Here is a 27,689-nt window from a genome sequence, read left to right as displayed (position 1 = left end):
GATTGCATTTGAATGTGTTCAGATTCAAATTGTAATACAATATAATATAATAAATAAAAGAAGTAATAAAGGAGTTGGACTGGATGACCCTCACGGTCCCTTCCAACTCTACAATTCTATGAATCTATGGCCAAGAAATACAATTAAAAATGGATATGACTATCTAATGCAATATATGTGCCATCTTCAATCACAAATCCACCAACATGCTGTGGACCACCTGAATGAAGCTCACAGGCCACTGGTGGCCCATAGACCACAGCTTGGGAATCCTTGCACTATAGCAGACTTCTGCTCTCATCATTGAAATCATCTGGAGAAGCTCTTCTGACTGTCTTGCAGTTACAGTAAGTGATATTCCATTAGTTTCTACATGAACTCGGGCTTTTTAGCGCAGGGGCATCAAGTAATATTGAAGTCGGGCACCTACAATTCTGTCATCTTGACACCTGTCACAAACATTTCGCCAACCATTTTTTAAAGAGAATTAATAGGAGCCAGTGGTCATTTGGTTCTGCATTTTATACTCTTACAACGTCTTCATGTACATAGCCATGATTCTTAATGAATTGGCAGCTTATAAATGTTCTTTTAAGTAAAGGCGAATAAAGAGAAGGGAAGGAAATTCATTGATAAGCTCTCACACCAGTGCAACATCTCAAAACATGAAGCTAGCCGCGTGTTGTGGGGACGCCCAACATCTCATGCCATCGTGAAAATGTTTTGGACTGAGGTGCCAGACGGTAATCTTATCTCCCGCAAGAATCTATTTCAATTTCTCCCTGTGGATATTATATTGGCAAAGGGAGCCTGACATATTTAGGTACGTGAAATTCAGTGCAAAGCGAAGATGGAAAATATGTTTACTGCATGTACTGTATGTAACAAATGTCACACTAAAGATGCGGGGCTTGCAAGTCCGTTTGCCTTTGATCCTACCCCTTCGTATCAATCATCTCCCACCTCTCGCTGGGCCAGGGAAATGGCAAAATATTCAGGTAGGGCAAAGCTGAAGCACTGACGCAGCAGCTATAGCGGTAACATAGAGTACTTTTAAACGAAAGGGCACATTAAAAGGTGAGGAAGTCTTTGGAGAGGAAAATACAAGCAGTGCTATGGCTAATGCCCTTTACCAGACAGGGCACTCTGTCTGCCTGCCTCTCCTTCCTGAGAAGAGAAAGAATGAGAAACTTGCAGTCACAGTCCTGAAGAAAACCAGCTAAAGCACTGAGGCTCCCCATTACATTTTCCCTCTTGCACATAGAGCTGTAGTGGATCTGTGCCTGGTCTTCTGAAAACAATTTTTTACACACTATTGATGAAGGGGCAAGTTGCTACTCCCACTGTTACTTCATGTCTTCATTCACAGCATCAAATAAGCTGTGAAGGAGAAAGGGAGGCAATTGCAACTGGCCTGGAAGAGGTCCTGGAGAACAGTACAACTGAGGAGAAATGGGAAGGAGGCTTCAAATGAACATTCATTTCCTAGGCTTTTCACAGTACAGTCTTTTGCAGGCTTACCCAGAAGTACGTCTCATTGTGTCTGGTGAGGTTTATATCCTAGGTACCTTAAAAACAACCAATTTATGATGGTATCGTTTTTGTGGACTCAAGGCCACTTTTTTAGATGCATGAAGCATGCCCACCAACATGCCCCAAAGGAAAACTGGGACGTGTGTCTTTCAGGGCCAGATCTTGCAGAAGCCAAGTGTTACGTTCTTTCAGGTTGCATCCGGCGGCGACCCGGAAGTACCAGAAAGGGTTACTTCTGGGTTTCACCACTCACGCATGCGCAGAAGCGCCAAATCGCGGTGTGCACCTGCGCAAATATGGCGCTTCAGGTTGCGGGCTTTTCATGTTGCGAACGGGCCTCCGGAACGGATCACGTTCACAACCAGAGGTACCACTGTATTATTATTTTAAAAAGTTGGATGTAAAGAGGCAGTTGACATAGTGTTTCATTTTTGCTTTCAGCGGCAAATAGGTTGCTAGCCCTTAAACTGAAAATAAAAATGGAAGTACCTACTGCAGCAAAATGGGAAAATAAATGTTGGACTTTGTTGCACAGCTTAAAGTCCTATTTTTGCTTTAAAATTCAGAATGAAAGTATTAAAGAAATATATTATTGCAAGGTTGGAAAAATAGGTGGACTTACATATAGAGCTGTAGGATATGTAGGAAAGAAAATTATGTAACACGACATAGTAAAATCTAGGTAACAGTATTGTATGTACCCGTATGTTCATAATGATGTATAGTAGTTTTGTATAAAAGATAGAGAAAATGAACTGATAAATTTGTATATATTATGGAACTCTATGTATACAATTTACTGCAGCATACCAACAGGTCCAGGTATTGACAGGTGTGCCTACATCAAGTAAACACTAATTCTAACGAAGGATTCTAGGTCCAGCCTGAGGGTGGCAGTGGCCTTGTCCCTAGGTTACTAGGTGAACACATCTCTGTATCAGAACTTAAATAATGTAGCACAAAAAACCCCATGATAATGGAGAAAATAATCTCTAGGTGAAGGGTTGAGACTAACAGGGCCTCAGACAAAGACTCCTTGAGTAGAATAAAATGTTTGCACTGTTGTCCACAAATGATTTTATTTCTTTCACTGGCATTTGGGGGAAGTTCCAAGTCAAAGCCAGCAAAGTAAAAACTAGCAATTCTCACAGTGAATTAGGAGAAGGCAACAAAACTGATCCCTCAATTGCATTGCCTTCCTTCTCAAGAACGCGATGCAATTTCTAATTCATCATTTGGTGGAAGCGACAGGCAACACAGCTTACCCATTCCCAGGGTCAAGAATAACGCAGCTACCGGGAAAACAAATTTGGCACACGCAAATTCCATTTATCACCCCGGAGTCTAAGTCAACATATACTGTAAACAAAAGCAAATCTGGGGGGTTTTGGATTCTTCTCTGCCTTATGCAGTATTGGACACATAGTGGAAGGCATACACCGTGTTGAAAGAATTGTTAAAATATATACAGAATACTTCACAAGATACAGGAGCAAATCTATAGCTTTATCATTTTAACAGGCAACTCCAAAGTACTGAAACGTCTGTAACACCACCCCCATCATTCCGACTGAGAGATAACAGCAGAATTAATTTCTACACACTGTTATTGAACCTGTTAATCTTCAAGGTCACTGACTCGAGGAAGTATCAAAATAGTAACTGGAACGTCTCAGCCATGCAAGAGCTACCGTACTTTGCATTTCTTCCATGTCCTCAACAACTCCAAGCCACCCCCTTATTTTAAGGTAAACCACTTGTTACCTTTAGCTTCTCATTCCACAAAGTGTTTCTTGTTGAAGCTTCTGGTTTGTGCTTTCCTAACTCCATTTCCAAGGAATAGAAGGGATTCAGATCCCACAAAGCAGCGCCTTAGCCGGCTACATGTTAGACACCCTACCACATCACATACTCAAGTTGTGAGACAGAACTGTATCAGGCTGCCCAGGCGATAATTTCTTGTTAGCTAGGGTTTCCATTTATAGACGTAGAAAATTCACAAATAGAACCCTGGAGGGAAGGCAAGCAACTAGCTTCAGATAACAATAAATGCCAAGCTGGCATCAAAAAAGCTGGTTAGCATTCGGCACTATCAGCACCACACAATTTTGATTACCTGGGGATCGTGAAATAAACCCTGCTTAAGGATTCCCTGATGAAACAGGAAGGACCTCAGAGCTACAAGTCTGCAATAGAAGTTCAGACAACAAAATGCCACCTCCCTGGGTAATCTTTGGCTGCAGCCCAGAGGGACATCAAACACCTAAGACATACTTTTCCTAGAAGAACGGTCCAAATTGTTATTTAAAGCTCAAAATCTAGTTTGGGGATCTGGCTTAAGAGCTTTGTTAAGGGAAAAGAGTATTCAGCAGCAGTTTTTCACTTAAATTGTTCAAACCTCCAAACTATGTTTTGAATGTGAGTTTAGAATTTGGTGCTGTCCTCGAGGGCAGCTTCTAAAAAGCAAAAACCCCCAATAAAATATTTGAGGGAGCTAGGACCCCCCCCAAGTTGATGGGCATTGTCATTCAAATGGTGTGTGCGTGCTACATCATGTGATCGATTATGCAGGGTGGGGCTTACCTGTTTAACCCCCCCCCAATATTTTATTCAAGTTGGCACCCCTACTCAGACACCACCATCATCAACAGGGCAGGTTCAAAAGAGCTGCCTGCTTCTGACTCTTTTCCTAACAGCAGGTTCTCCATAACACTTGATGCCACAGAACATGTGGGAATATTTTTTGATAATTTCCAAAGCTGTGCCGGGAATCATTATGGCCACATTGCTCAGTAAGGTAGATGGTAAAGTTTGCTCCACATCTTACAGTATGATGCAAGCAAGTGCACTCAGGCATTATTACAATCAAGCAATATGCAAAACTTTCCACTCTCTTTATTGGGGGGGGAAGTTGCATGAAATCTATGTAAATGTGTTGATTACAACTTCAAGCGAGGCAGCTATCAAAAGAGTCATTTGAAGTGGATATAAAAGTGATGGAGAATTGAACCAAAGTAATTAAAATTTCCCAGATGTGGGAGAAAGTTCTAGTCCCAAAGTGTTTTATATTTGAATTTTTGGCTAGATAGGCAAATATGCTATTCATTCACTCACAAACGAATTAGCTAATTGAAATGTCCCATTATTCATTGCAACTGCATGATACCAGTGCAATACCTGAAAGGAGAAGCACGTACAATTTCTTAAAGTAGCCACAATTTTCAGAATTTTTGTTTCAGGTGTCTTTTAACTGTACGGAAAGAGCAGAGTACTCGTTGCAAAATGGCAGTCTGAAAAAAAAAATTCACTCTCTTGTAAAAAGGAAATTATTAATTAAAGGCTCACGTGTGCGCGCACACACACTTGCAGGGAATAGAAATAGATCAATAAATTTCAGGAACACCATGAAAATGGAAACCTGCCAGTTAGAAGACGAGAAGCAGGTGCTATTTCAAAGTAAGGTGAAAGGAGGACAATGCTAATTAAAAGGCCAATTGCAGAGAGAAGCAGACCTTTGAATATGAGTTACTTCTGAGAAAACATATATCAGGACCTTGTTTGTGAGGATGGGCACTGTTGGATATTTAATGAGAATATAGTAGTATTTTAAGTAAAGGACCCCTGGATGGTTAAGTCCTGTCAAAGGCAACTATGGGGTGCGGCACTCATCTCGATTTTCAGGCCAAGGGAGCCGGCGTTTGTCCACAGGCAGCTTTCCGGGTCATGTGGCCAACATGACTAAACTGCTTCTGGTACAATGGAACACTGTGACAGAAGCCAGAATGCATGGAATGGCTGTTTACCTTCCCGCTGCAGTGGTACCTATTTATCTACTTGCACTGGTGTGCTTTCAAACTGCTAAATTGGCAGGAGCTGGGACCGAGCAACAGGAGTTCACCCCGTTGTGTGGATTCAAACTGCCGGCCTTCTGATCAGCAAGCCCAAGGGGCTCAGTGGTTTAGACCACAGTGCCACGTGCATCCCTTGTCTGTATTTCAAGTACCACCTTTTAAACTCTGCTTTTAGATGCTTGAGAAAAGCAATGCTTCAGAATTGCTAGCAAGCTGTAAGATGCAGGCAACCCAAGCAGAGGTCCATTTAACTGAAATGAAAATAATATGGGCTTCCGGAGGCGGCACCAATGGCAATGGCGGTCTCCTTCTAGTCTGGAGGGAGAAGCTCCACGGAAATTGGGTCTGTCCGCTACGGTGAAGCGGAGACCCTTTCGAAAATCACAGGCAGGAGAAGCCTGTGAACGTGGGACTCGGCGGGCACCCTTAGCGCCCCCCGGATTTGCGAAGGAACTCCCATTTCTGGGAGATGATATATAATGAAATGAAAAAGGTATTTAAATATACCTTCCTGAAGAAACCAGAGGCCTTTCTCCTGGGCATAGTCGGCCAATTGGTGCCAAAGAAGGATAGAACTTTCTTTATGTATCAAAAATGAATTGATAAATGGATGAAAATATAGAGTTATAATATGTTAAGATATAGAGTTAAGATAAACGAAAGAGGATAAGGATTTGCTGATTTGATTATTTAAATGGGAATACAAAAAGGGGAGGTGTGAGGAGGCCAAGGAAACAAGCTAATGAGTTTAAAGATACTAAAAACGGATTTGTTTTTAATTCTTTTATATATATTTGTTTTTCGTATTTTGTATTTTTATCCTTCTTTTTTCTCTTTTATGTATTTTTTTATGTCTTCTTTTTTGTATCTTTTTCTTTCTATGTGACTTTTTTCTACTTTGTAAACTTATGTTTTTGTAAAATCTCAATAAATATCTTTTAAAAAAAATGAAATGAAAATAATATGCTTCCTTCCGTTATCCTAATATCCAAAGCGCTTCCCTCCCACTCTTGGCCTCCTTAGTAATGAATGTTAGACTGCAAGCAGCTCAAGGCAAGGACTTGTCATTCTTTAAAACACGGTGGCACATCAATGGTGCTATATAAATAAAAAAACAAGATTTAATTACATTTTTAAAAATGTCTTTTACACTTCAGAACAGGAGTTTAAATCTTAGAAAACCATTCCCAAATCTTTCGAAGGTCACTTCATCATTACAAAACATCTCCCTCTGTATATGGACAACCAATAAAAAAACATTTGAGATTTGGTTTAGTAGTATTTTATTGAATATGTACAGACACACACGCAAAGCCTTTTGCATAGCATGGGATGCAGGCTCTGAAGTCTAGTTAGTTGTAGAAGAATAACCTGGCAGCAGTTCATGGCTGATAAAAGTCAGCAGTCCAATATTAGTAACTCTGCTGGGAGGGGGAATCATTCCCTGGCGCACAGAGCGGGATTCCTAGGTTCACAACAACAACACACCCTTTGGTTGCTACACCAACGAAAGCAGGGCTGCCTTGGATGTGGTTCAGAGCCATTTGGGCAACAGCTAGCAGCCAGTAGTAGGAGAGCATGCCCAGTAGCAGGAACAACTTGTCTGAGGGTGTTTTCACACATCGCACTAAAAGCGCCTGCGAGTCTCTCATGCCCTATTTTTGTACACTTATGAATGCTATTAACAGGGCAGTGAAAAGTGAACAGTGTCATATTTAAACCAAACGTGCGTTCGAGCCTACTAGATGCCAATTCAAAAAGAAATTTTTAAAAATCATGGTGTGTGTGTGTTGTTTTTGTTTTTAATCCCCCATAGCTTCACTCCAGATATTATGATGCCTCAAATTATTAATGTGCAGTAAGCTACATGCTTTCATTGAAATAATTCATTTTTCTTTTTGGGTAGGTCACTTCCCTGCTATTTCTTGCAAAACCCAACCTGGCAGTGTTTTGTTTTTGGACATGAATTTGGATTGTGGGTGTCTCTATGAGCATGTTCATGTTTTCTAGGAATTTGCAAAGGTGTAATGTAGTTATCTTTTAAAAAGTCAGCTGCTTAGAGACCTTTCAGGTGACAAGTGCCTAATACATCTGCAGAAGAAGAGGAACAGATTTTTCGGTGGAAAATGAGGTGTCAGTACTCATATAATGACCACTGAACTGTGGTGCTGGCACAAAATGTTTATCCTGGGCTGTGAAAAAAAGTTTGTGCATACTCTGTACCGGTGAGTACTGTCACAAAAAGCAAATCATGATCATCATCATCCCTTAATGCTGTGCTGAATCCTGTCCTCCAATTGCTCAGAACTTTTCTTCCCCTGCCAAAGAGTCTTCCATTTTATTTTTATTTTTCCTCTTTCTTGGGGCACTTAAGAATTTTGGTGGGCTTACCTTATTCTTGTGAGGTGCCTGTGAGTAGTGACTGTGTCCTTCTTTCCATTAAACTTCTTCCATTTCTGTGCAACCTCCTTGGCTGCCTCTACTTCCTGCTCTGAAAAATCCCCGTGGGAGAAGTTATCTCATGAGGTTCTCTTCTCCAAAGCTTGAACTGAAGAATGGGAAGCTGGGTTGGGGAGTGTGTGTCTGTGTCCACTGAGCACCTGAGATGGGTACACTCACAAATATTGTACTTGGTACACTAAATTCACTAATATATCTGTTTTTGTGTGCATCTTTTTGGACTATCCACAAGTTTGTCTAATTATTTTTTTGCTGGGGGGGGGGCCAGAACAGCACTGTGAAATTTGGAGCTTGCAGATTTTTGAAGGGCATCTGCATTTATCTGCAAATAGTGGTTTGATTTCTTCCCCACTCTTAACTCTGGGTGGATGTTCTTACCCTTACAAACATCACAGAAACCCAATAGCAAGTTGACGGTTTGTGGTTTTCTTGTGAACATTTTAAGTATAGCCAGTGGTAACTTTCTAAAGTGGAAAATGCTATAGCTCAGAATGACTAGAAACACCACGTGTCTAAGAACCACTCTTCCATGATCCTGAAAGCACCAGGGATGGTTTTGGGAATGCACTCTGAACGTGCTCAAAGACCCGTTTATTTCTCGTTACATCACATGCTTCGGACACAAAAACATGTTTCTGAGCAGAGGCACGGTGACCCCTTGGCTGAAATTAAACTCTGCGCAGAGAGGTATCCCACTGGAAATGAAACGCACTTGGAGAGCCTGCTGTTATCGTCACAGTTCTTCCCTTTCAGCTGGCGTGGAATCGGAGGACGAGGGGGAAGCTAATCTTGTGAGGGATCACAGGCCACATTCCGACAGCAGCACCTGCTGCCATCACTCTGCAGACAATACTGCTTGCTTTGTAAATACGATAGAGGAGGGTGAGATAACCAGCCATGGGAAATGGGTGGGGGGAAATAGTGTCACATGCCTTATACTAACTAATACTACGTCTGCCTCTAAGGAGCAGAAACACAGGAACCTTGAGTGCTAAACATCCATAATATGTTTTTCAGAGAGGAACCACTTGACCACGGCTTTATGCCAAGCCTTTTTTGATCGACAACAGGCTTGAAGTATGGAATATGCATGCATCTGTAACTGCCTTGGGGATAGAAGGCAGAAGAGTATGCGAAGGAAGATGTCTGACTATGCTTGTAGAAATATGAGGGCCAAACAGAGGAATTCAGAAATAATTAGCTGTGGACGCCCGGGGTGTTCTCAGTTGGAGTAGCTGACACGGTCAAAATGAGAAAAACACTGGAGCTAAAAGCAGAGTCTCCACCGTCTCAGAGGACTGATGGATGGATGGCTCAGCTTCTTTTATGGATGGTTGTGCAGCTACAAGGCCAGTGCCGGACTTTATGTATAAGCTAAACAAGCTATAGCTTAGGGCCCCACTCTCTTGGGGGCCCCAAAAAAATTTAAAGGGAAAAAAACTGGATGTACATTTCCAAAATATAAGATAAAAAACAAATAAAATAAAACCTACATGAAGCAACAGTGTTTTGTGTTGTGTAGGCTCCTATTTGTTATGTGCAAATGGCTTTAGATACCTATTAGATCCATAAATTACCATATAGCATATATTCAACACAAAAAACAGTGACAATTTGTTGTTAACAAATTACAGCTGGACATATAAAGGGCCCCATTACCTTCAGTAGCTTAGGGCCTCATCAAACCTAAATCCGTCCCTGGCTTCACCTAATGCCTGCATCAGCCCTGTTTTGAGAAGAGGCTTTAGAACAATCAGGTTTGTTATAGTGCAGGATGTAGAGATGTTCTGTTCATCATCAAAAGAATACAGTTAAGAATCCCAGCTTCCAAATTATGGACTTTGTTTTTAAGATTAGGGATAGAGGAAAAGAACTGAGGGGGAAAACAGCTAGCATAAAAAAAAAAAAATAGTTTATTCTCTAAAGAACCTTACAGCAGGCAGTCTTAAGTGTCTCAAACTTACTTGCGAGGAGCAAGGACTGCTCATGATATTCCAGAAATCATAAATTTTCAACAGGGGACAATCCCAGTTTTTAACCCTGTGTTATCAAGATAGAGGGTTGATGAGAAGGAGCCTCCAGCCAGGTATGATGGCCACGAGGGCTTGAAAGACCTATATGAATCCACCCATTTATCTGATGGAGCCTCTCCTGTGTGTACCATTGCCTTCTGACACTTTCATTGGGATAGCATCGCATATGTGGAACTCCCTGTCCTCAGAGTCTAGATCACTTTTCTCTTTATCTCAGTTCCACCAGAGTTTGAAGACCATTTTCCTTTGAAATGAGCCTTTAATTCTGTTGCTGTGCAATTTCATTGCTAATGTCTCGTCTCTGGGGCCTGGGCTATGGGTTTTTTTAAATGCAGCTTTCAGTATTGAATTATGTTGGTATTTATCTAGTCATTTTAGTGGTGAAATTGGCTAATTTAATTTTTGTGTTTTGTGAAGCTCTCTGAACATCGCCCTTTGGTTTGGAGAAAATGAAGAGAGATTGTTGTGTAAGTAAATCTTCTTAAGAATGTCGGGGGCTCTGTCTTCTGCATTCACAGTTATCTTTTCTCTACTAGAACCCTGCATAAACAATGTGAAAATATGGCCACCTATATATATTTTTGATTAGGCCAACATTTTGGTAAGATAAAAAACTTACCATAAAAGATGACATGAAAATCAATGAGAGTTTGGATAAAATGACTGAAAGAAAAATCTGTTGGCCTTTCCTTCAATTATTTCCCAATCATCTTTGAAATAAGTCTTTGTATGACAGCATAGCTCATTTTAAAATGCACTTGAAGCTGAATTTTGAAGCAAAGTTGTGTATGTTTAACCTGGAGAAGAGGAGAGTGAGAGGTAATATGTGAGCCATCTTCAAGTATCTCAAGGGCTGTCAGATGGAAGAAGAAGAAGAGAAGAAGAGTTTGAATTTGATATCCCGCTTTATCACTACCCTAAGGAGTCTCATAGCGGCTAACAATCTCCTTTTCCCTTCGTCCCCCATAACAAACATTCTGTGAGGTGAGTGAGGCTGAGAGACTTCAGAAAAGTGTGACTGGCCCAAGGTCACCCAGCAGCTGCATGTGGAGGAGCAGAGACGCGAACCCTGTTCACCAGATTACTAGACTACCGCTCTTAACCACTACACCACACTGGCTCCCATGGAAGATGGTGCATGCTTGTTTTCTCCTGCTCTGGAGGGTAGGACCCAAACCAATGGATTCAAGTTAAAAGAAGAGATTCCAACTAAACACCAGGAAGAACTTTCTGATGGTGAGAGCTGTTCAACAATGTAAAAGATTCCCACAAGAGATGGTAGACTCGTCTTCCTTGGAGGTTTTTAAGCAGAGGTTGGATGGCCATCAGTCATGGATGCTTTAGTTGAGATTCCTCATTGCAGGGGGTTGGATTAGATCAGGCATAGGCAAACTCGGCCCTCCAGATGTTTTGGGACTACAACTCCCATCATCCCTAGCTAAGAGGACCAGTGGTCAGGGATGATGTGATTTGTAGTCCCAAACCATCTGGAAGGCCAAGTTTGCCTATGCCTGGACTAGATGATCATCAGAGTCCCTTCCAACCCTACAATTCTATGATTCTCTTCACTTAGCATTTCAGTTTTTATAAATCCCAGTCCAAGCACAATTCAAGGCATATTAACTGAGCATACCAGTAGATTTTGGGCTGCTGAAATTCAATTCCGTTGTATTGGCTTAAATCAGAGATGGAGAACATCTGGCCTGCAAATGTAATCTAGCTCATCAAACCTCTGAATCTACCGCCAGCAAGCTCCCTAGGCTATCTCATTCTACCTAGCTCTACCCTTTAAAAATATGAATAAATCTGAGCAGTTCACAAACCATATTCAATGCAACAGAAAAACTTTTTTTTCTAAAAAGAATAATTTATTAAGGGGGGTAAAAAGCATTGTTTAAACAGTCTGAATAGAGGTGGCCTTCTGAATTGTCCGTCTCCTCGGGCTCAAAGTCATCAGGGTCTTGCGCTAACTGGTCCGTGTCTTCGTCTGAAGTGGAAGGGCGTGTTAGGATGATTCGAGGTATCTTGGATACAGTAAAAGAATGCAGGGAAGGGGGTAGGGAAGAGAAGTGAATTGCACAAGAGTATCTAGAAGCTAACATTCGTTTGCTGCCAAGAACTCTCCTCTGACACAGATCTCCCTTGCAAATTTTAATGTCATGCATTTCCAGATATTCTCTGAATGCTTAACTGTTCCCCAAATGTTGGATAGCTTAGGAATAGTCTATTCTCATATCCTTCTTCCTCAGATTGGAAGGAGAGGCCCACCTACAGTGGAAATATGGCTGGGGTAGGACCAGAGAGGGTCTGTGCTCAGATTATATATGGGGTTTTGATGGATGGTTTTATATTGCTGGGTTTTTTCATTCTATTTTTTAGAATGTACACTTTCGAGCACAATTCAAAGTGTTGGTGCTGACCTTTAAAGTCCTAAATGGCCTCGGCCCACCCCCATTGTTCAGCCCAAACACAGGTCCAGCTCTGAGGGCCTTCTGGTGGTTCCCTCAGCACAAGAAGCGAAGTTACAGGGAACCAAGAAGATGGCCTTCATCCTGTGGAATGCCCTCCCATCAGATGTCAAGGAAATAAACAACTATATGATTTTTAGAAGACACCTGAAGGCAAACCTGTATAGGGAAGATTTTAATGTTTGATGTTTTATTGTGTTTTTATATTTTGCTAGAAGCTGCCCAGAGTGGCTGAGGCAACCCAGTCAGATGGGCGACATATAAATAATGAAATTGTTATTGTTATTGTTACTATTACTACTACTACTAGAAAGTTACAAGACACCTTGAGTGGTGATTTCCAGGTCATGCAGCCAGCATGACTAAACCACTTCTGGCATACAGAACACTGTGACAAGTGCCAAAGCGCATGGAAACGCTGTTTACCTTCCCACTGCAGCAGTACCTATTTATCTACTCTTGCTGATATGCTTTTGAACTGCTAGGTTGGCAGGAGCTCACCCCGTCATGTGGATTCAAACTCCCAACATTACGATCAGCAAGTCCAAGAGGCTCGGCGGATTAGACCACAGCGCCACAGCGGTCCCTTTCAGGATCTGTATTATTTGCAGAAACTGCCTACAACATCCATCCTCTATCTCTTTCTCTCTTGTGGTTTTCTCAGTAACCAGAGGGACATTGGATTGATATCTACTGATGTTTAATACTGTCTCTCTAAATGTAAAGAACCAATAATTTTCAGCAGTTACTGCATTTGTTATTAGAATGGTTTAGGCATTAGGGTATACAGTCGTACTTTGGAAGTTGTATGGAATCCGTTCTGGAAGTCCATTCGACTTCCAAAACATTCGGAAACCAAGGCATGGCTTCTGATTGGCTGCAGGAAGTTCCTGCAGCCAATCAGAAGCCACGGAAGCTCTGTCAGATGTTTGGGTTCCAAAGAACGTTTGCAAACCAGAACACTCACTTCTGGGTTTGCAGCGTTTGAGAGCCAAAACATTTGACTCGCAAGGCATTCAGGATCCAAGATACGACTGTATTAATATTTGCTAATCTACTAATATAAATCAGAATTAAAGTTAGAGAAGATTTGAGCTGTTTTGCTAAACTATTAAGTGCTGAAGCAAGTATTTTAATGCTATTGCAACAGGGCATATTTCCATTTTTTTCTGGAGAAGAGCTGTGTGCCTGAAGGATTTTCCACACTACTATCTATTCAACTGTTTTACTTTAAATTTGTTCCTATGGTTTTTTGCGGGGGTGGGAGAAGAAGCAGAATGTTAACTAATTCTAACTATTGGTAAATAGTATTCATTCTCCAAAGTCGATGATGCATTTGAAACCTTCTGACAAGAGCCCAGGCTAACACTGACATCTGGTGGGTTGTTTTTAATTCAGTACAAGAACCAGACAGATAACTTACCATTCAGGGGTAGGTGGGTATAAATAAAAAGATCAGGGATTTTTTTTTCTGGGGAGGGGAGATTAAGCTATATTTTACCGAAACATAATAGCAACACCTCTTCAGACACTATTAATGCATAAATATCTTCCTCCATCATTACTTACTGTTATAACATGATTTACTGTCTGGAATGGTCCACTTTTGGATGGCATCTCAAAAGGGCCAGAATCAGGTGTGCTGGGTTCTGATATAAGGGCATCCTTAAAAAGAAAAAGAAGAAAAATAGCCAATTCACTTTTCAGGCATTATTAAAACAGGTGAGGAAACCTGGAACCATAATGTTTATTCAACAAGTGAAAAAAGCACCCCCCCCTCTCTCTCTCTCTCTCCCGGCCATTATTTACTCAAAGAATTTCTTACCCACTCTTCATTATTGAAAGTCACCTCAGAATAAGTTACAGTAGAAATGTTACAGACCAGAGACGTCATGAAAGGACAAAATAAATAGAGGTACAGCCCAGAACCTAACAACCAACAACTGAAGCATGCCGCCAGATTCATCTAAAGGTCTGGGTGAAAAGTTAAGTCTTCGGCAGCACTGGACTTAGGTTCATAATATTATTATTAGCATTGGCATTTTAGTCACCTTTTTTGTTTACAAAAAGTAACCAAGAGCAACTTACAATTGAAAATTTTCTCACAGAAGAAGAGAGCAATTTTCTTTCAGTACAGGCCATCTGCTAAAATACACTGCTGAAAGAGGGTAGGCCACAACTAATGAGCTTAATTCAGTATTAAAGGTAAAGGTAAAGGTACCCCTGCCCGTACGGGCCAGTTGTGTCCGACTCTAGGGTTGTGCGCCCATCTCACTTAAGAGGCCGAGGGCCAGCGCTGTCCTGAGACACTTCCGGGTCCCGTGGCCAGTGTGACGAAGCTGCATCTGGCGAGCCAGCACCAGCGCAGCACACAGAAACGCCAATTCAGTATTAAGTGACCTTTAATAACCCACCTAACCTACCTTGTAGTCCAGGAGAACATTTCATAAAGTGAAATATGAAAGCAAAGACTCTATACCTCCGCAACTTTGTCTTCGGATTGTACCCCAGCCAAGTCAAGTGGGCCATCTTTGGACACATGTGCTATTAAGATTCCCTGGGGAGAAATAAGACATTTCAGACCTGGGAGTTTATTTTGCTAGCTATGCATTACTAAGCGCACAGGGAGGGGAAAAAACTGCCTTAAATATTATACGGACACCAGTTATTTTGGTGGCCACAACAACAAAAATTGAAGCCAGCCTTCCCGGGCTAGTAAGATCAAACCAAAAATTCACTTGGGAGAGACGAGGGCCAGAATCAGGTGTGCTGGGTTGGGAAGAGATTTGAGACCATGAACAGAAACGTTTTTGTGGCATGATGACACGGAGACACTGCCCCAAGAGCAAGGAGCAATTGTGAAATGAACAGGTGTGATACTTGCATTAGCATAGAAGCAAGTAGAGTCACCTTGAATCAAGATGGGAAATGATACTGGTAATGGCATTTCCAACATACAAACAAACAAACAAATATTATTTTAGTCATCCCTCAAGAAGTTGAAATTCATGTGATTATTCTGAGGTTCAGCATAAGCTAATCTTTCTGCTTTTCTTATTAAGACAGGCTGCCACGTAATGACTTCCAACAAGACAATGGCAAGACAGGAGGACGACTGTTTTGGTCTCTCACAACAAAGAATTAGTAGTTGGAAAATGTGTGAGTAATGAAATGCACCTCATCATTTTCTTTACATGAAGATGGGCCCTTTCCACCAGCAATGCTAATACCAAGACTCCCCATTTGACTGCACACAGTAATCGTTATCTGGAAGAGAATTGTAGTTCATATTGAATAGGCAGTTAGCAAGCAAACACAACACTTATTCATTCTTATTAGACAAGCAACAAGTAATGAAACTCATGCACGACACACACACACATGGAAAATGCTGTTTCGTTCAAAATGAACAGAGATCTCAGCAGTGCCTGTGCTGCAGTAATTACCTTTTTAAACATGGTGGCACAAAACCGGAAGGAATACTTATACAACATAAATGGCAGCCCCATTAAATAAATTCTAAGATATATTTGTTTATGACTCCTGGAAGACGGAAGTTATTGAGGAAGTGCGAAGGAATTGGAGACAACCCCAGCAGATTCACCCAAAGCCTCCAGCATTGACCCTCCCACCTGTTCTCCCTCCAGTTTCCTCCATCTTGTGATCTGGGATGCAATGCAATGGAACCTGTATCAACTGTCAACACAAATTGCAATGTGACAGCTTAATTTTGGGATGGCATAATGAACGTAGGCTGTATATGATGGCAGTCTGGATTCAGAATTAGTCATCAGGGCTATGGATTTCAACGGTTCTGCATCAAGCAGGGCAGTCTGGATCCAACCCCATATTATTAGTTAGCCTCTTAATTTAACAATAAGTTAAAATGAATTATGCCATTAGGCAGTACAAAGTAGTATACCATTAGGTGCTCAAAACACAACATTTACACAGGGGTCCCTTTACCTAATGTAAAAAAAAAAAAATCCTTTTAATGATCAAAGCCAGCTTCAATTTTTAAAAATGCATTATTTGACCAAGAAGCTGTCAAATTATTCCTTTGCATATGTTTAAAGCACAGATTTCTTGCACTCACATCTCTAACAATTATTTTTAATAGCTTACATCTATCTCGTCTATTTAGAAAACGTAATTAGTAAAAGCATAACACAAGTCACACTTTCTGGGATCTTAATCCATGAATATTTCCCCTTAATTTATTCAACAACACAATCCTCTACAGATCTACTCCAAATAAGTCCCAGTGGGGCTTGCTTGTGTGTGCAAAGGGAGAAGGAAAGTGTTCTTGAAGAATGAAAACTGGTTACTGAAACTTCCATATGCATGCCCAGCTCTTCCCATCCCTCTCCAAATAGCTGACTGGGAAAGAGTTAAGGAGTGAACAGGGAAAAGAGGGGCTTGCTATAGGATGCAGCTTAAAATAAGCCAGTGAGGTCTGCATGCCCAAAGCTGTCCCAACACTCCCACAAACACATCTGGGTTTTTTCTTCTGAGGATGTTGCCCACCCACTGGGAAGCATTGCAAGCACTCAGGAGGAAACAAAGCAACTTCAGAAATCAATGGAAGATCTCTCCAGGCATTACAAATGGGTGGCGCTGTGGGTTAAACTACAGAGCCTAGGACTTGCCGATCAGAAGGTCGGCGGTTTGAATCCCTGCGACGGGGTGAGCTCCTGTTTATTCGGTCCCTGCTCCTGCCAACCTAGTAGTTCGAAAGCACGTCAAAGTGCAAGTAGATAAATAGGTACCACTCCAGCGGGAAGGTAAACAGCGTTTCCGTGCACTGCTCTGGTTGGCCAGAAGCGGCTTAGTCATGCTGGCCACATGACCCAGAAGCTGTACGCCGGCTCCCTCGGCCAATAAAGCGAGATGAGCGCCGCAACCCCAGAGTCAGTCACGACTGGACCTAATGGTCAGGGGTCGCTTTACCTTTACCTTAAAGACATAGGGGTGGGATGAGCACACTAGCTCTGCCCTCCTCCACCAACACTTAAGGTAACTGTCTTGAAGTGGGCAAAGGCTTCTTCTATCTGTGAGGTTGTCCTTTCATTTTAGTACTCTGGAAAACCAGGCTCTTAAACTACCAGCCCCTCACTTCACATCTTTATTTCCCTGTATTTTGCAACACTAGAGGAAGACTTGTGTTAATTTTTTATTTATCAACTTTCTGTTGTTCATTTTATATGTCAAATTTATTTCGTACCTCTCCTGCCAAAGCAGTATTTATTACTTCCAAGAGATTAATCAAAAGTGCAAGTGGATTGAGTTTGACAAGTCTAAAGTCAGAGATTGATCCACCTCACTTTCATTGTAACAAATGTCATATATACTGTAGGCTGTGTTCACACATCGTGCTAAGCCAAACCAGGGCTTAGCGTGAACACAGTAATGTGCTGACTCCCAAGGAGGAGATTGCGGCCATCTTACTCCTCCTTCACCAAGCTAAGGTTCGCTTAATATATTGTTTGAACCCAGGGGTGAGCTTAAGGTCTCTTCTCTTTAACCACAGTTTGGGTTTGTCCTGTGGTTACAGGCTGTGATTGAGAAGGAGAGACCTTAACCATGTTCCCAGGTTTGGGTGAGTTGCTAAGCTTACTATGGTGTGCAAACTAGGCTAGAGAACATTACTATGCTGCAGAATGGCAAGCTCCCTACAAAAAAAATTAAGAATATGGGATGCTTAAACGTGTGACCTTTGCAAGAAAGGTCCTATACATGGGACCCATGCAGAAAGGTGCTACCTCAGAACAATCACTCTAGAATAGTAAGCTCTGAAGATGGGGTGTTCAATCAAGGTTTGCCTATGGTAATATGTAGTATGGTGAGTACAACAAGGAATCCCTGGGGCGAAATATGATCTGAGCTTCATAATCTAAGATTTGCAACTACTAATTCAAGAAGCAATGATGGGTCTTTACCAGGTGCAAGAACAGAAGTAGAAAAGTCCTCCCAGACATAAGCAAGATAAGCATGCCATCTCTCTGTGCCCTGAACAGTTTCATCTTCCAATTTGTTCAGATCAAGCCACTGATAAATTTTAAGCCAGTTCGAAAACACATACATCATGAAACTTCTCCAACAGCATCTAAGCTTATCCAGAGTTATTCACCAACTTTGGGTTCTCAGCCTTCTTCTTCTTTACCTCCACTTAGAAAGAGTGCCTTTCCCTCACACACATTGCCTTGTATAAAAGTAACTGAGAGCGTGGGCCTACTTTAGGGACCTAGGAAGGTAAAGGTAAAGGGACCCCTGACCATTAGGTCCAGTTACGGACGACTCTGGGTTTGCAGCGCTCATCTCACTTTATTGGCCGAGGGAGCCAGCATACAGTTTCTGGGTCATGTGGCCAGCATGACTAAGCCGCTTCTGGCGAACCAGAGCAGCACACGGAAATGCCGTTTACCTTCCCGCCGGAGCGGGAGCTAATGAATACAGACTGTTCCATTTATTAGCATTCCATTCTAGAAAGCAGAACCAAGAGGCAAATGCTTCTTCTTGCTCATGGGTTACCTTCAAGGGTGACTGTGTTGTATCTGCAGCTCCTGGGATCTGCTCCTTGCTTTCCTTTGAAAACCTGCTGCCATCCGTCGGGAAGCTGTTTGCAGCTGCAACTGGAACCTGTGGTTTGCTGTTGGCCACTGGGAAGGGTTTTGACTTGGTTGCCACTTTTTGCCTTTCCTGTTGAAAAGTGACTCTAGCATTTCTTTGATCTCGAAGGTTGTCTCCAGAGTCAAAGAGACTCCCAGAGAATTTGGATATAGGCTCCTGTGCAAATTTAACCAAACAAACAAACCATGGCTTAGCTTTATGTGTGAACCAGACCACAGTAAATGTGAAAAGGCACGAAAGGCAGACAGAGCTGCTTGTGTAGCTTCACTCTCACTTCTGAAGGTACAGCCAGGATTATGTTTTCCACAAATCCAGAGAATCTCAGCTCAAGCTCTGAAATCAACAGTTTCTGACAGCAACTCAGATGTCTATGTGCAAATTTACATTGCTGTGAAAATCCCAAGATTATCAGTCAGCAGTGAGGATTGGCATTGTACAGTTCATCCTGTGAAAATCTGAAGAACAAAATTGTCTGTTCTGGACATACACTAGGGATAGTTGATATATGTCAAAATAAACTAGTGAATTTTACTCAGCATAGACCCATTGAAATTATGAACATAAGTTAGGTCCATTAATTTCAATGTGTAAAATTTAGATGAATACCATCCAATTTCTCTCACACACCAAAGCCTCTATTTCCTGTTCCAGAATCTCTTGTTCTTTTGCCCTTCAAACTTTTCATTATTTTTTCAGCTACTTCTGATATGCAGCAATCATGTAAATGAGTATTGGACTGATTTCAATGAGTTCAAGGGCTATCATACTGCTAGAAAATCTGTGAATGTTATTACTTCCTAATAACATTCAGAATCTACAACATTAGCCAGCATAATTTCTTTTTTCTCTCCTTGGTTCTTTTCTTTGATTTCCTCAAGCCTGAAGGTGCAGCATATCTTTTGCTGGATTGGCACTTACATCCTCATCAGGATCCTCCAGCTCCTCAGCTTCTTGTTCGGGGCTGATCCGCCCTTCCTTCCATTTTTCGTTGGACGAGTTGAATTTGTACAGACTGCACCCTTGGACATTCTCCTTTCCCTTCAAAGAGCCCCAGCGAGAACCCTGGGAATTCCAGTTATGACTGCCATGTAGCTTAGGAGACTTGGGAAGCCATTTAACAGAGTCCTGCATGGAAGAGCAAAAGCACAAGAGTTTAATTCAGTACAGAGTTCAGGCACTCAAAAAGGATGCCTGCTAATTGGACACAAGCTAGAACAGATGACTTCAAGTTTGCCAGGCATCCAGTCAAGCACAGGCTTATCAGGTGTGTTGCTAAGTCAGCCAGTCATTGGCTGTGGGAAATGAATGGAGTCACTATCTGATGACAAAAAGGTTGGACAATAGTGAGCAACTTAGAAGATGCTGTTGCCTGCCAGAACAATAGGACCACTGGAGGCAGGGGGACACACAGAGACATTCACTTTCATCAGTAGGTATTGGTAAACTCTTATTTTGTTGGACAGAGAGATGCCATGCAGAGATGAGCCTATCCAGAAACTTGGGCTATCTGCCCCATCTCAAGGCTTGTTTAGCCTACCCTTCCCATGTGCTCTATCCCTCCCCATCATTCACACAATGCATAAATGGAAACATAAGTTTGGATGTTTCCATCCACAATATGTGGAGGGAGGGTTGCAGTGGCATGGATGAGCTCAAGGGAACTTCCCAGATACAGACATGTCCCCAAGAAGACATCTAATCTTAAAACCAATCTACCAAATTTGTACAATTTTTTGTACAAATTTGTACAAGAGCTATGGACTTTGCAACAAAGTTCAGCTTCTTCACAAGCCTCTTGAACCTTTATTAGCCTTACAGGACTGATTGGATCAAAAAGAGTTGAAAAAGTAACTTCTAAGTTACTTTTGCCTCTGATGACAAATGTGCTTGGAAATTCATAAGAAACACCTGCTATCAATAGGCTTATCAACTATGGTAGACTTAATAGTCTATTGGGCCATATGTGGTGCCATTCTTGATGACTGCCTAAAACATCCAGATGATAAAGACAAAGGTAGAACAACATATTTCAGGAGCATTCATTTGTTTCTCCTCCTATAAAGCTCTGTACACCTTAGACCCATAACTTATGCCTCATTTTGTCTTCCTGAGACTGAGTTAAGACCTCTGTCTTAACAATACATAAGCCTTGTTCAAACAGCAGAGTGATAACTTCAGCATGTTACATTTCTTCTTTTTATCCACTCATAGTTCTTGGGAATGGGTGGGCTATAGAAAAAATCTAGGATATTTGGTAACTACAAGCAGTATTTAAGTGGTCTTAATCTCTATAAATAAGGCAAACACTCAGGAAATCTCCAGGCATGTGACAAGACAAAAAATGGCAAGCATATCCAAAGCAACAGCCCTTCCACTATCTTCACTGAGGACTGGATCAGATCATTAAATATCTTTAATTTATGCAAATTACATATTTATGCAAACTCTACACACAAACACATATATACACATATGGGATGTGTAATTGTGTGATACACAAACAATGAATGGAACTTCCAGCAATGTGTCTGTTATGGCACCATCTAGTGGATTCTGTTGCAAGAAACAAACGCAACAGATTTTCCTAGTTCGTCTCCAATTGCTGGATCCTATGAAACATTTATTATCTCTATAGCCAGAGACAGTGGCATGGTGAAACACTTCACACTAGGTAAGCAGACTCTAGTGCGAGTCAAAGGAATCTGTCTCTAGCCAACGTCTTCTAAAGAAAACGGACTGTTTGCCCACAGCAATTCAAGCCAAATGGGCTGACATAACAGAACACTTAGTTTAAACACACAAAATACATAAAAAGGGATTTGCGGGTTATTTTTCTTAGTACCTCTTTAAGTGTTTAAAAGATTCACACACTTCATGAAAAATCTGGTTCTTCAGCAGCTCTGTTCAGTACTAAGTAATTCATACTTCTAACAGCATTCACACAACTGATAGCCATGCAAGATCTTTGATGGTCCCTCTCTGGATTATTATATTTTCATTAATGGTTGGTTGACAGTAATAAATATTTTGATTGATTATTATGAGATATAGCTGAGAGAGCAACAGGGTTGGGGCAGAGACATGCAAAATCTTTTGGCAAGGATGGGAGCAACACAGCCATCCCTGTGTTATGGCATCAGATTTTGTCAGGATAAGAGGAAATGTTTGATCAAGGAGTGGCGCTCAAGCAACTTTGGAGCTGGTTGAAGTAATCCGTTTATGAATTAAACTCAAGTTTGAGTTGGGAAAAACCAAATGAGATGCTCCAAAATGGCACCCGTGAAGAGATGGGTTCAACCACAAGACACAGCCGTTTCAGAAACCTACGTTGGTTACAAAGGAAGGAAATACCGTCAGGCCCACAACTATGATTTAGCAGGTGTAGCCTAATTCCTCCACCACCGCCATCCTCACCAGCAAGGCAGGAGCCCAGGCAGACAAGGTGCCTAAGCATGCCTGCTGACAGAACAAAAAGAGACTCAAAAGAACCAGTAACTACAAGCTTAAGGTGAGCTGTTGTTCAGGACCTAACCAGAACATACAGTCATCTCACAGCGGCAACAGAAATCACCATGATGAGAAACCTGGAAGCAAGCAAACCAGTTGTTGAGCCAGCCAAGCACAGTTTGTTTCCCCTTACACAAGGCGAGGGAGAAGCCCTGTGATGGGTAGACACTGAGCTACAGGATGCTTATCCTTCATCAGGGCAAACAGTTCCCCTTTGCTTCCCAGTGCAGAGAAACAAGCCATCTGGCAAGCAAGTCGTGTTCCACAGTGTGCATGGAACCAATTGGCAAGCCCATGATCTGTATCATCAGACCAGCTGGGAAAGAAAGTATGTTGCTATACCAGCTTAGAGATCTATGGAAGCAGGAGGTGGGTAAGGAGCCTCCTCATTGCTGCCGAGACAAACACAGATGATCAGCGCCAAGTACTTTAACTAAACACTGTGGAAAGTTATTTAGCTAACAGGTATTAGGGAGAGACTGCAACCAAGACTGATGTGAGCCTTCAGGGCTAGGGAACATTTTTCAGCCTGAGGGCAACATTCCCTTCTGGGCAACATTCTGAGGGTCACATTCCAGTGGTGAGGGGGTGGGCAGGTGGAAAAGTGTGTGGAGCAGCTGATGGCTATTTTACCTTTGTGCAGTAGTGTCATTTCTGCACACACACACATCCAGACAAGCAAGAGGCATAATCAGAGGCACATTCCAGTCAAGCAGAAAAGCTAGGTTGTGAAGCAGTGAGCAAGTTCCAAGCATCAGATAAAGGCTGGAAGGGCTACATTTGACTCTCAGGCCCGAGGTCCCCCGCAGACGTGTTACAGTCATGGAAGCACAAAATGAGGGCTGTGATCAACAACCCCGATCTCCTGGGGTTCTCAACAGTGCAAGGAGCCTCCGTGTGTAGCAAAGGCTCCCTGCTGTAGAAGCTACAGAAGAGCACAAGCAAGCTAGAGGGAGCCATGCAGCATGAGGAGCAGAAATAAGGCACACCCTTGCAACTCCCTCAGGGCTGTGAATCCCAAAGATGGCTTCAGGGCAGGAAGCAGAGTCGGGCTCTTAGGTCCATCTAGTTCAGCCTTTCTCAACCTGTGAGTCCCCAGATGTTGTTGAATGACAACTCCCATCACCCCTAGCTAGCAAGGCCAGAGCTCAGGGGTGATGGGAGTTGTAGTCCAACAACATCTGGAGACACACAGGTTGAGAACCGCTGATCTAGTTCAATATCATCTACACTGGCAGACAGCAACTCTCCGGAGCTTCCAGTAGGGTTATTTCCAAGCCCAGCGTGGGGCTTCTGGGGACTGGACCAAGGACCTTCCGCGTGTGCTCTGCCCACTGAGCTTTCTTTCCATAAAGGCCAGAATGTCACCTAAATGTACATCAGGAGAGCCGTACCTTGAAGCAGACAATGGAATCTGCAAGCAGAGGGTGAGAGCTTAGTGCATCAGATGGCAGAGCAGAAGGATAAGGAACCACGAGCAAAAGCGTCAGCCATCCAATACCATTGACACATGATTTTAACACATGATTTTAAGAAAGAGATATGCAAGAGGGGGACAGGGTCCCACAAGCTCAACGCGACACTCCCGCTGATGTGATGTGTGGGGGAAATGAGTGGCGTTGGGCAGCTGCCAAAAGTGTAAGGAGGTAGCTATAACGTCTCTCACCCTTTCATGTCCTGGTCTGGTTCGCCCCTCGCCCTCAAACAAACACCCATAGAATATCAAATTTGAAGCCCCATTTGGCCTCCCCCTCCCCCCCCCCCCGCTTTAATGACAAAGAAAGAATCAGGACAGGGCGGGTGCAGCTACCTCATATCCCACTTTTGTCAGAGCGTGTAAGAGATAAAAGCTACTTCTCTCAGTTAGCAAAAACAAAAAAGCAGTCCAAAGGGAGCTTGCCTTGTCCAGTGCCACCACCATCATGCAAACAAGCACACTTTATTTCAACAACTTTATTAGCCATTATAAAAAAAATCATTGAGCTTTAAATATTAATTCTAGTGCTATTCTACTACTATTTACAAACACCTAGTTATTAGACATTAACATTTTTACAACAACAACCAGGGAACTCTGCACCAGGAACTCCTTCAGATCTTGGTCTGCAAAGAAATTAAAACGGGAAGAATTAGGATAGCAAAAAGCGAGGAATGCTGGCACAAGCCCCAAAATTGCACAGTGTGGAGTTAATAAGCACACTAGGATAGCTGTGCTTCCCTAGAAGACAGTTTTAAGTGCATCTTGAAGAGAAGTAGCTACAGAAATGTTGAGGGCCCGCTCTGGCCCAAACAGCGATGTGCAGGAAAAAAAATGTACTGAAAATATAGTCAAAGAGAAAATGAACCAAGCAAGGCAGAGTTACACCATCCTGTTCCTCTGTTACATCATGGCATCAGTGGCCTAAATATTAATACTATATAAGCAAAGGCAAAGGAGCAGAAGAGATGTTCTAACCTGCAAATGCTGTCTTCACATCTGTCTTCACATCAATAGCTTCCTCAGCCCCGTCCTGTAACAGATCTGAAAGGGTATTACCATTTTTCAGTGGCAGGACCACACAGCACACTACATCTTGCCAGCATACACTCAATCTCAGTACACATTGGCCAATCAGATGCGTCCAGAAAGCCCACAGACAGGGCATTAATGAAATAGCCCTCCTGGGTGGAACAACCTTGTTTAGATGCTATGCCAACACAAGTTTTGTGGTGATCAATAATATTCTTGCACGTTGTTTACGCTGCATTGGCCATGCCCTTGTTCGCTACTGAATCGGGCTGCAATCTGAAGGCCACTTACCTGGGAGTAAGTTTAATTGATTTCTGGGAGGCATAGCTAGGATTGTTATCATGCCACAGCTAATTAGCCAAGCGTGTGTGCAAAGGGAGAAGAAAAGTGTTCTTGAAGAATGAAAACTGGTTACTGAAACTTCCATATGTATGCCCAGCTCTTCCCATCCCTCTCCAAATAGCCGACTGGGAAAGAGTTAAGGAAAAGGAGTGAACAGGGAAAACAGTGAACAAACTGCTCATGCATTGCATAAAGTCTCAAACTGGGCAAAGCATACCACACATATTGCTTCCCTCCTATCAAAAAAGAGAGCAAGTGGGGAAAGAGGGAAAGATAAAGAGTATTTTACTAGACATAAAGAAAGGGAACCTACCCTGTTGCTCTGGCTCCTTCCTCCTCTGTCACTGGAAGTATTAGCTTCCTCTCAAAGCTGGAGAGGAAGTGTGACTACAACTCCCATGATGCAGTGAGACTTCAAGTAAAAGACATACAGGAATGACTAGGATGTTCTGCAACTTTAGGAGTCTCTTAACCCCACTGTGCAACCTGGGCTCAAGGCAGCAGTTCTACAGCTGCAGCAGAAAATAGAAGTACTCTCATGTGCACCAATGTCCATGGCCTTTGGTTAGAAGAATAAACAATAATGAAGGAAAGAAGTTCAGTAAGAACCGGCCAAATGCTTTATTGCCTGATGGATTCTCTTGGGAGATCAGTCGTTCAAGAGAACTGGTGATGGAATTCCATCTACACTGTGGATAAAATCTTTTCAGAAATTCTGGCAACTGGCAACAAATCCTCTGGAAAAAGTCTTTTGAATAAGAACTGAAGGTCAGTTAATGCAAGTGGTAAGAACGATGCTTCAAAAGAAATGTTTTCAGAACTTTCAAAAATAATGTTAAACCTAATTTCATTTACAGTGGTGCTATGTTTGCAAAAATGTTGAGTTCTGTAATTTCAGCCTGGGTGAAAATCTTCCAGGTGGTTGCTCATTGTTTTACTCCAAACATATATATATATATATCTTTAGTATTTTAGTATTTTTATTTTTAAAAATGCTAACCATGTAAGACACAGGTGCTTTGAAGCAGCAGGAAAAGGCACAAGAGATAGCAGTGCTGAAATAATGCTCCGTATAGGAAGGGTTTTGATGCCAAATTATCATGGATATCTGTTTCAAGACATTCATTTCCAATGTAATGAGCTGGCAGGTGATACCAGGCAATGTTTATATGTGTACATATCTCCTATCTAGTAAATCAATACCCCACAGGTGCATACAGTGTTTGTCTGACCTTTTTCTTTTGCTAGCAACACAGCATGCCTTTCGGTCGACTTCATATGCACTTCTCTAAGCATACATTTTGCATTGCTTTGCGATTTTAAAGTGATAAGAAACCTATGGCAGAAATGCAGTGATGTTAAATCTGAAAACTGTGCTTGATGAAGCCATGAAGAGACTCTGACCGATATACACATGCAGTTAGATTTCATGTATTGCTTCCCCTGTATTTTCTTCCCAATGGTCCATCAATGCTAGCACTGTACTTGCAGTACTTTAGAAGGGTGTTTTTATTTGCTACATCGCAAAAGTAAAAGGCATGGATGTAGACACCCATATGAATTTTTTTTGGGGGGGGGTGCATGCATAGGATTCCAACATAATTCTCCATTTGGATATTTATGCACCAGATCAAACCTCTATCTATTTCCAAGAAGGGAGTGAAAATATGCAAGATATATTCTAGCGCAATATCAGACGCAAAGTTTCAAATACTGTGGCTTCACACTTGTGTTTCAACTGCAACTTGATCAGCATTCTGCTTTCTCCCATTCTTGTTCACTGATGAACACACTTTAGTGCAAATATAGTCCAACAAGACAAGAAAAATATATTCTTGCTTTGGAACATCATTCACCCATGAACATCTACAAGGGAACAATGCCCAGATTGCAATCTTCTAGCAAAAAACATTGTACCACTCAGAACACACTCTGCTGAATGACAGCAGCCATTCAACTGATCACCCAGCACAAGCCATATTTAAGTAAAATGATTTCATTTAAACTGGGGAGAAAGTATTTCTTCCATAATAGAGATAAACAGTTCTGGCATTGGGGATGTTACTTCCACAGGAGCAGTGTACTGAGGCATGCCCATATAAACTAGTGCTAGCAAAAGAAACGACCGGTGGTGGTAAATTATTTAATGCAATTTAAAGAATTGCCCCAAACGCTGCAGACTCTAATCCCACAACAACCATGTTCGCAAGCTGCAAAACTATTTTCCTTTTACTGATAGGGATGGTTAATTGGCTGTTCAAAGATAAAGTGGTAAGCTTTGTTAATGAGTCTCCAGCTAGCAAGCTTCCATAATAGGTCCACCACAATCGCTTGGATTATGAAGTGTGTTAACAAG

At 42.0% G+C, this 27,689-nt stretch overlaps 2 protein-coding genes and 1 long non-coding RNA gene across 19 annotated transcripts in view; 1 reads left to right on the top strand and 2 right to left on the bottom strand.

Annotated features, from left to right (window-relative positions):
- Positions 1–4,006, bottom strand: part of MLIP (muscular LMNA interacting protein) — a 65,858-nt gene extending 61,852 nt beyond the window's left edge. For 3 of the 17 annotated variants that reach the window (XR_014546468.1, XM_083607183.1, XM_083607175.1), the window contains exon 1: positions 3,298–3,636. Coding sequence is in view for 14 of the 17 variants with exons in the window: in XM_083607183.1 (XP_083463309.1) it covers positions 3,298–3,363 (66 nt within the window). In the remaining 3 variants the exon portion in view is untranslated. Of the gene's footprint in view, positions 1–3,297 lie in introns of all 17 variants that reach the window. The other 14 variants (XM_083607171.1, XM_083607179.1, XM_083607180.1 and 11 more) reach the window with 11 other exon arrangements.
- A 2,931-nt stretch (positions 4,007–6,937) lies between these two features.
- Positions 6,938–9,350, top strand: LOC310759805. The gene is made up of 3 exons (XR_014546507.1): positions 6,938–7,167; positions 7,291–7,609; positions 8,862–9,350. It is a non-coding gene; the product is annotated as an uncharacterized lncRNA (long non-coding RNA).
- A 2,373-nt stretch (positions 9,351–11,723) lies between these two features.
- Positions 11,724–24,587, bottom strand: LOC310759028 (uncharacterized protein; the record flags this gene model as incomplete). The annotated part of the gene is made up of 7 exons (XM_083605787.1): positions 11,724–11,901; positions 13,915–14,010; positions 14,825–14,902; positions 15,523–15,612; positions 18,877–19,131; positions 19,894–20,100; positions 24,531–24,587. Coding segments are annotated over 7 exons (936 nt in total), but the record flags the coding sequence as incomplete, so codon positions are not given.
- Between the last annotated feature and the right edge of the window lie 3,102 nt (positions 24,588–27,689).

This window comes from Podarcis filfolensis (genome assembly GCF_964270895.1).
Source record: "Podarcis filfolensis genome assembly, chromosome: 3".
NCBI lineage: Eukaryota > Metazoa > Chordata > Lepidosauria > Squamata > Lacertidae > Podarcis > Podarcis filfolensis.
This window is presented reverse-complemented; position numbering and strand designations above follow the sequence as displayed.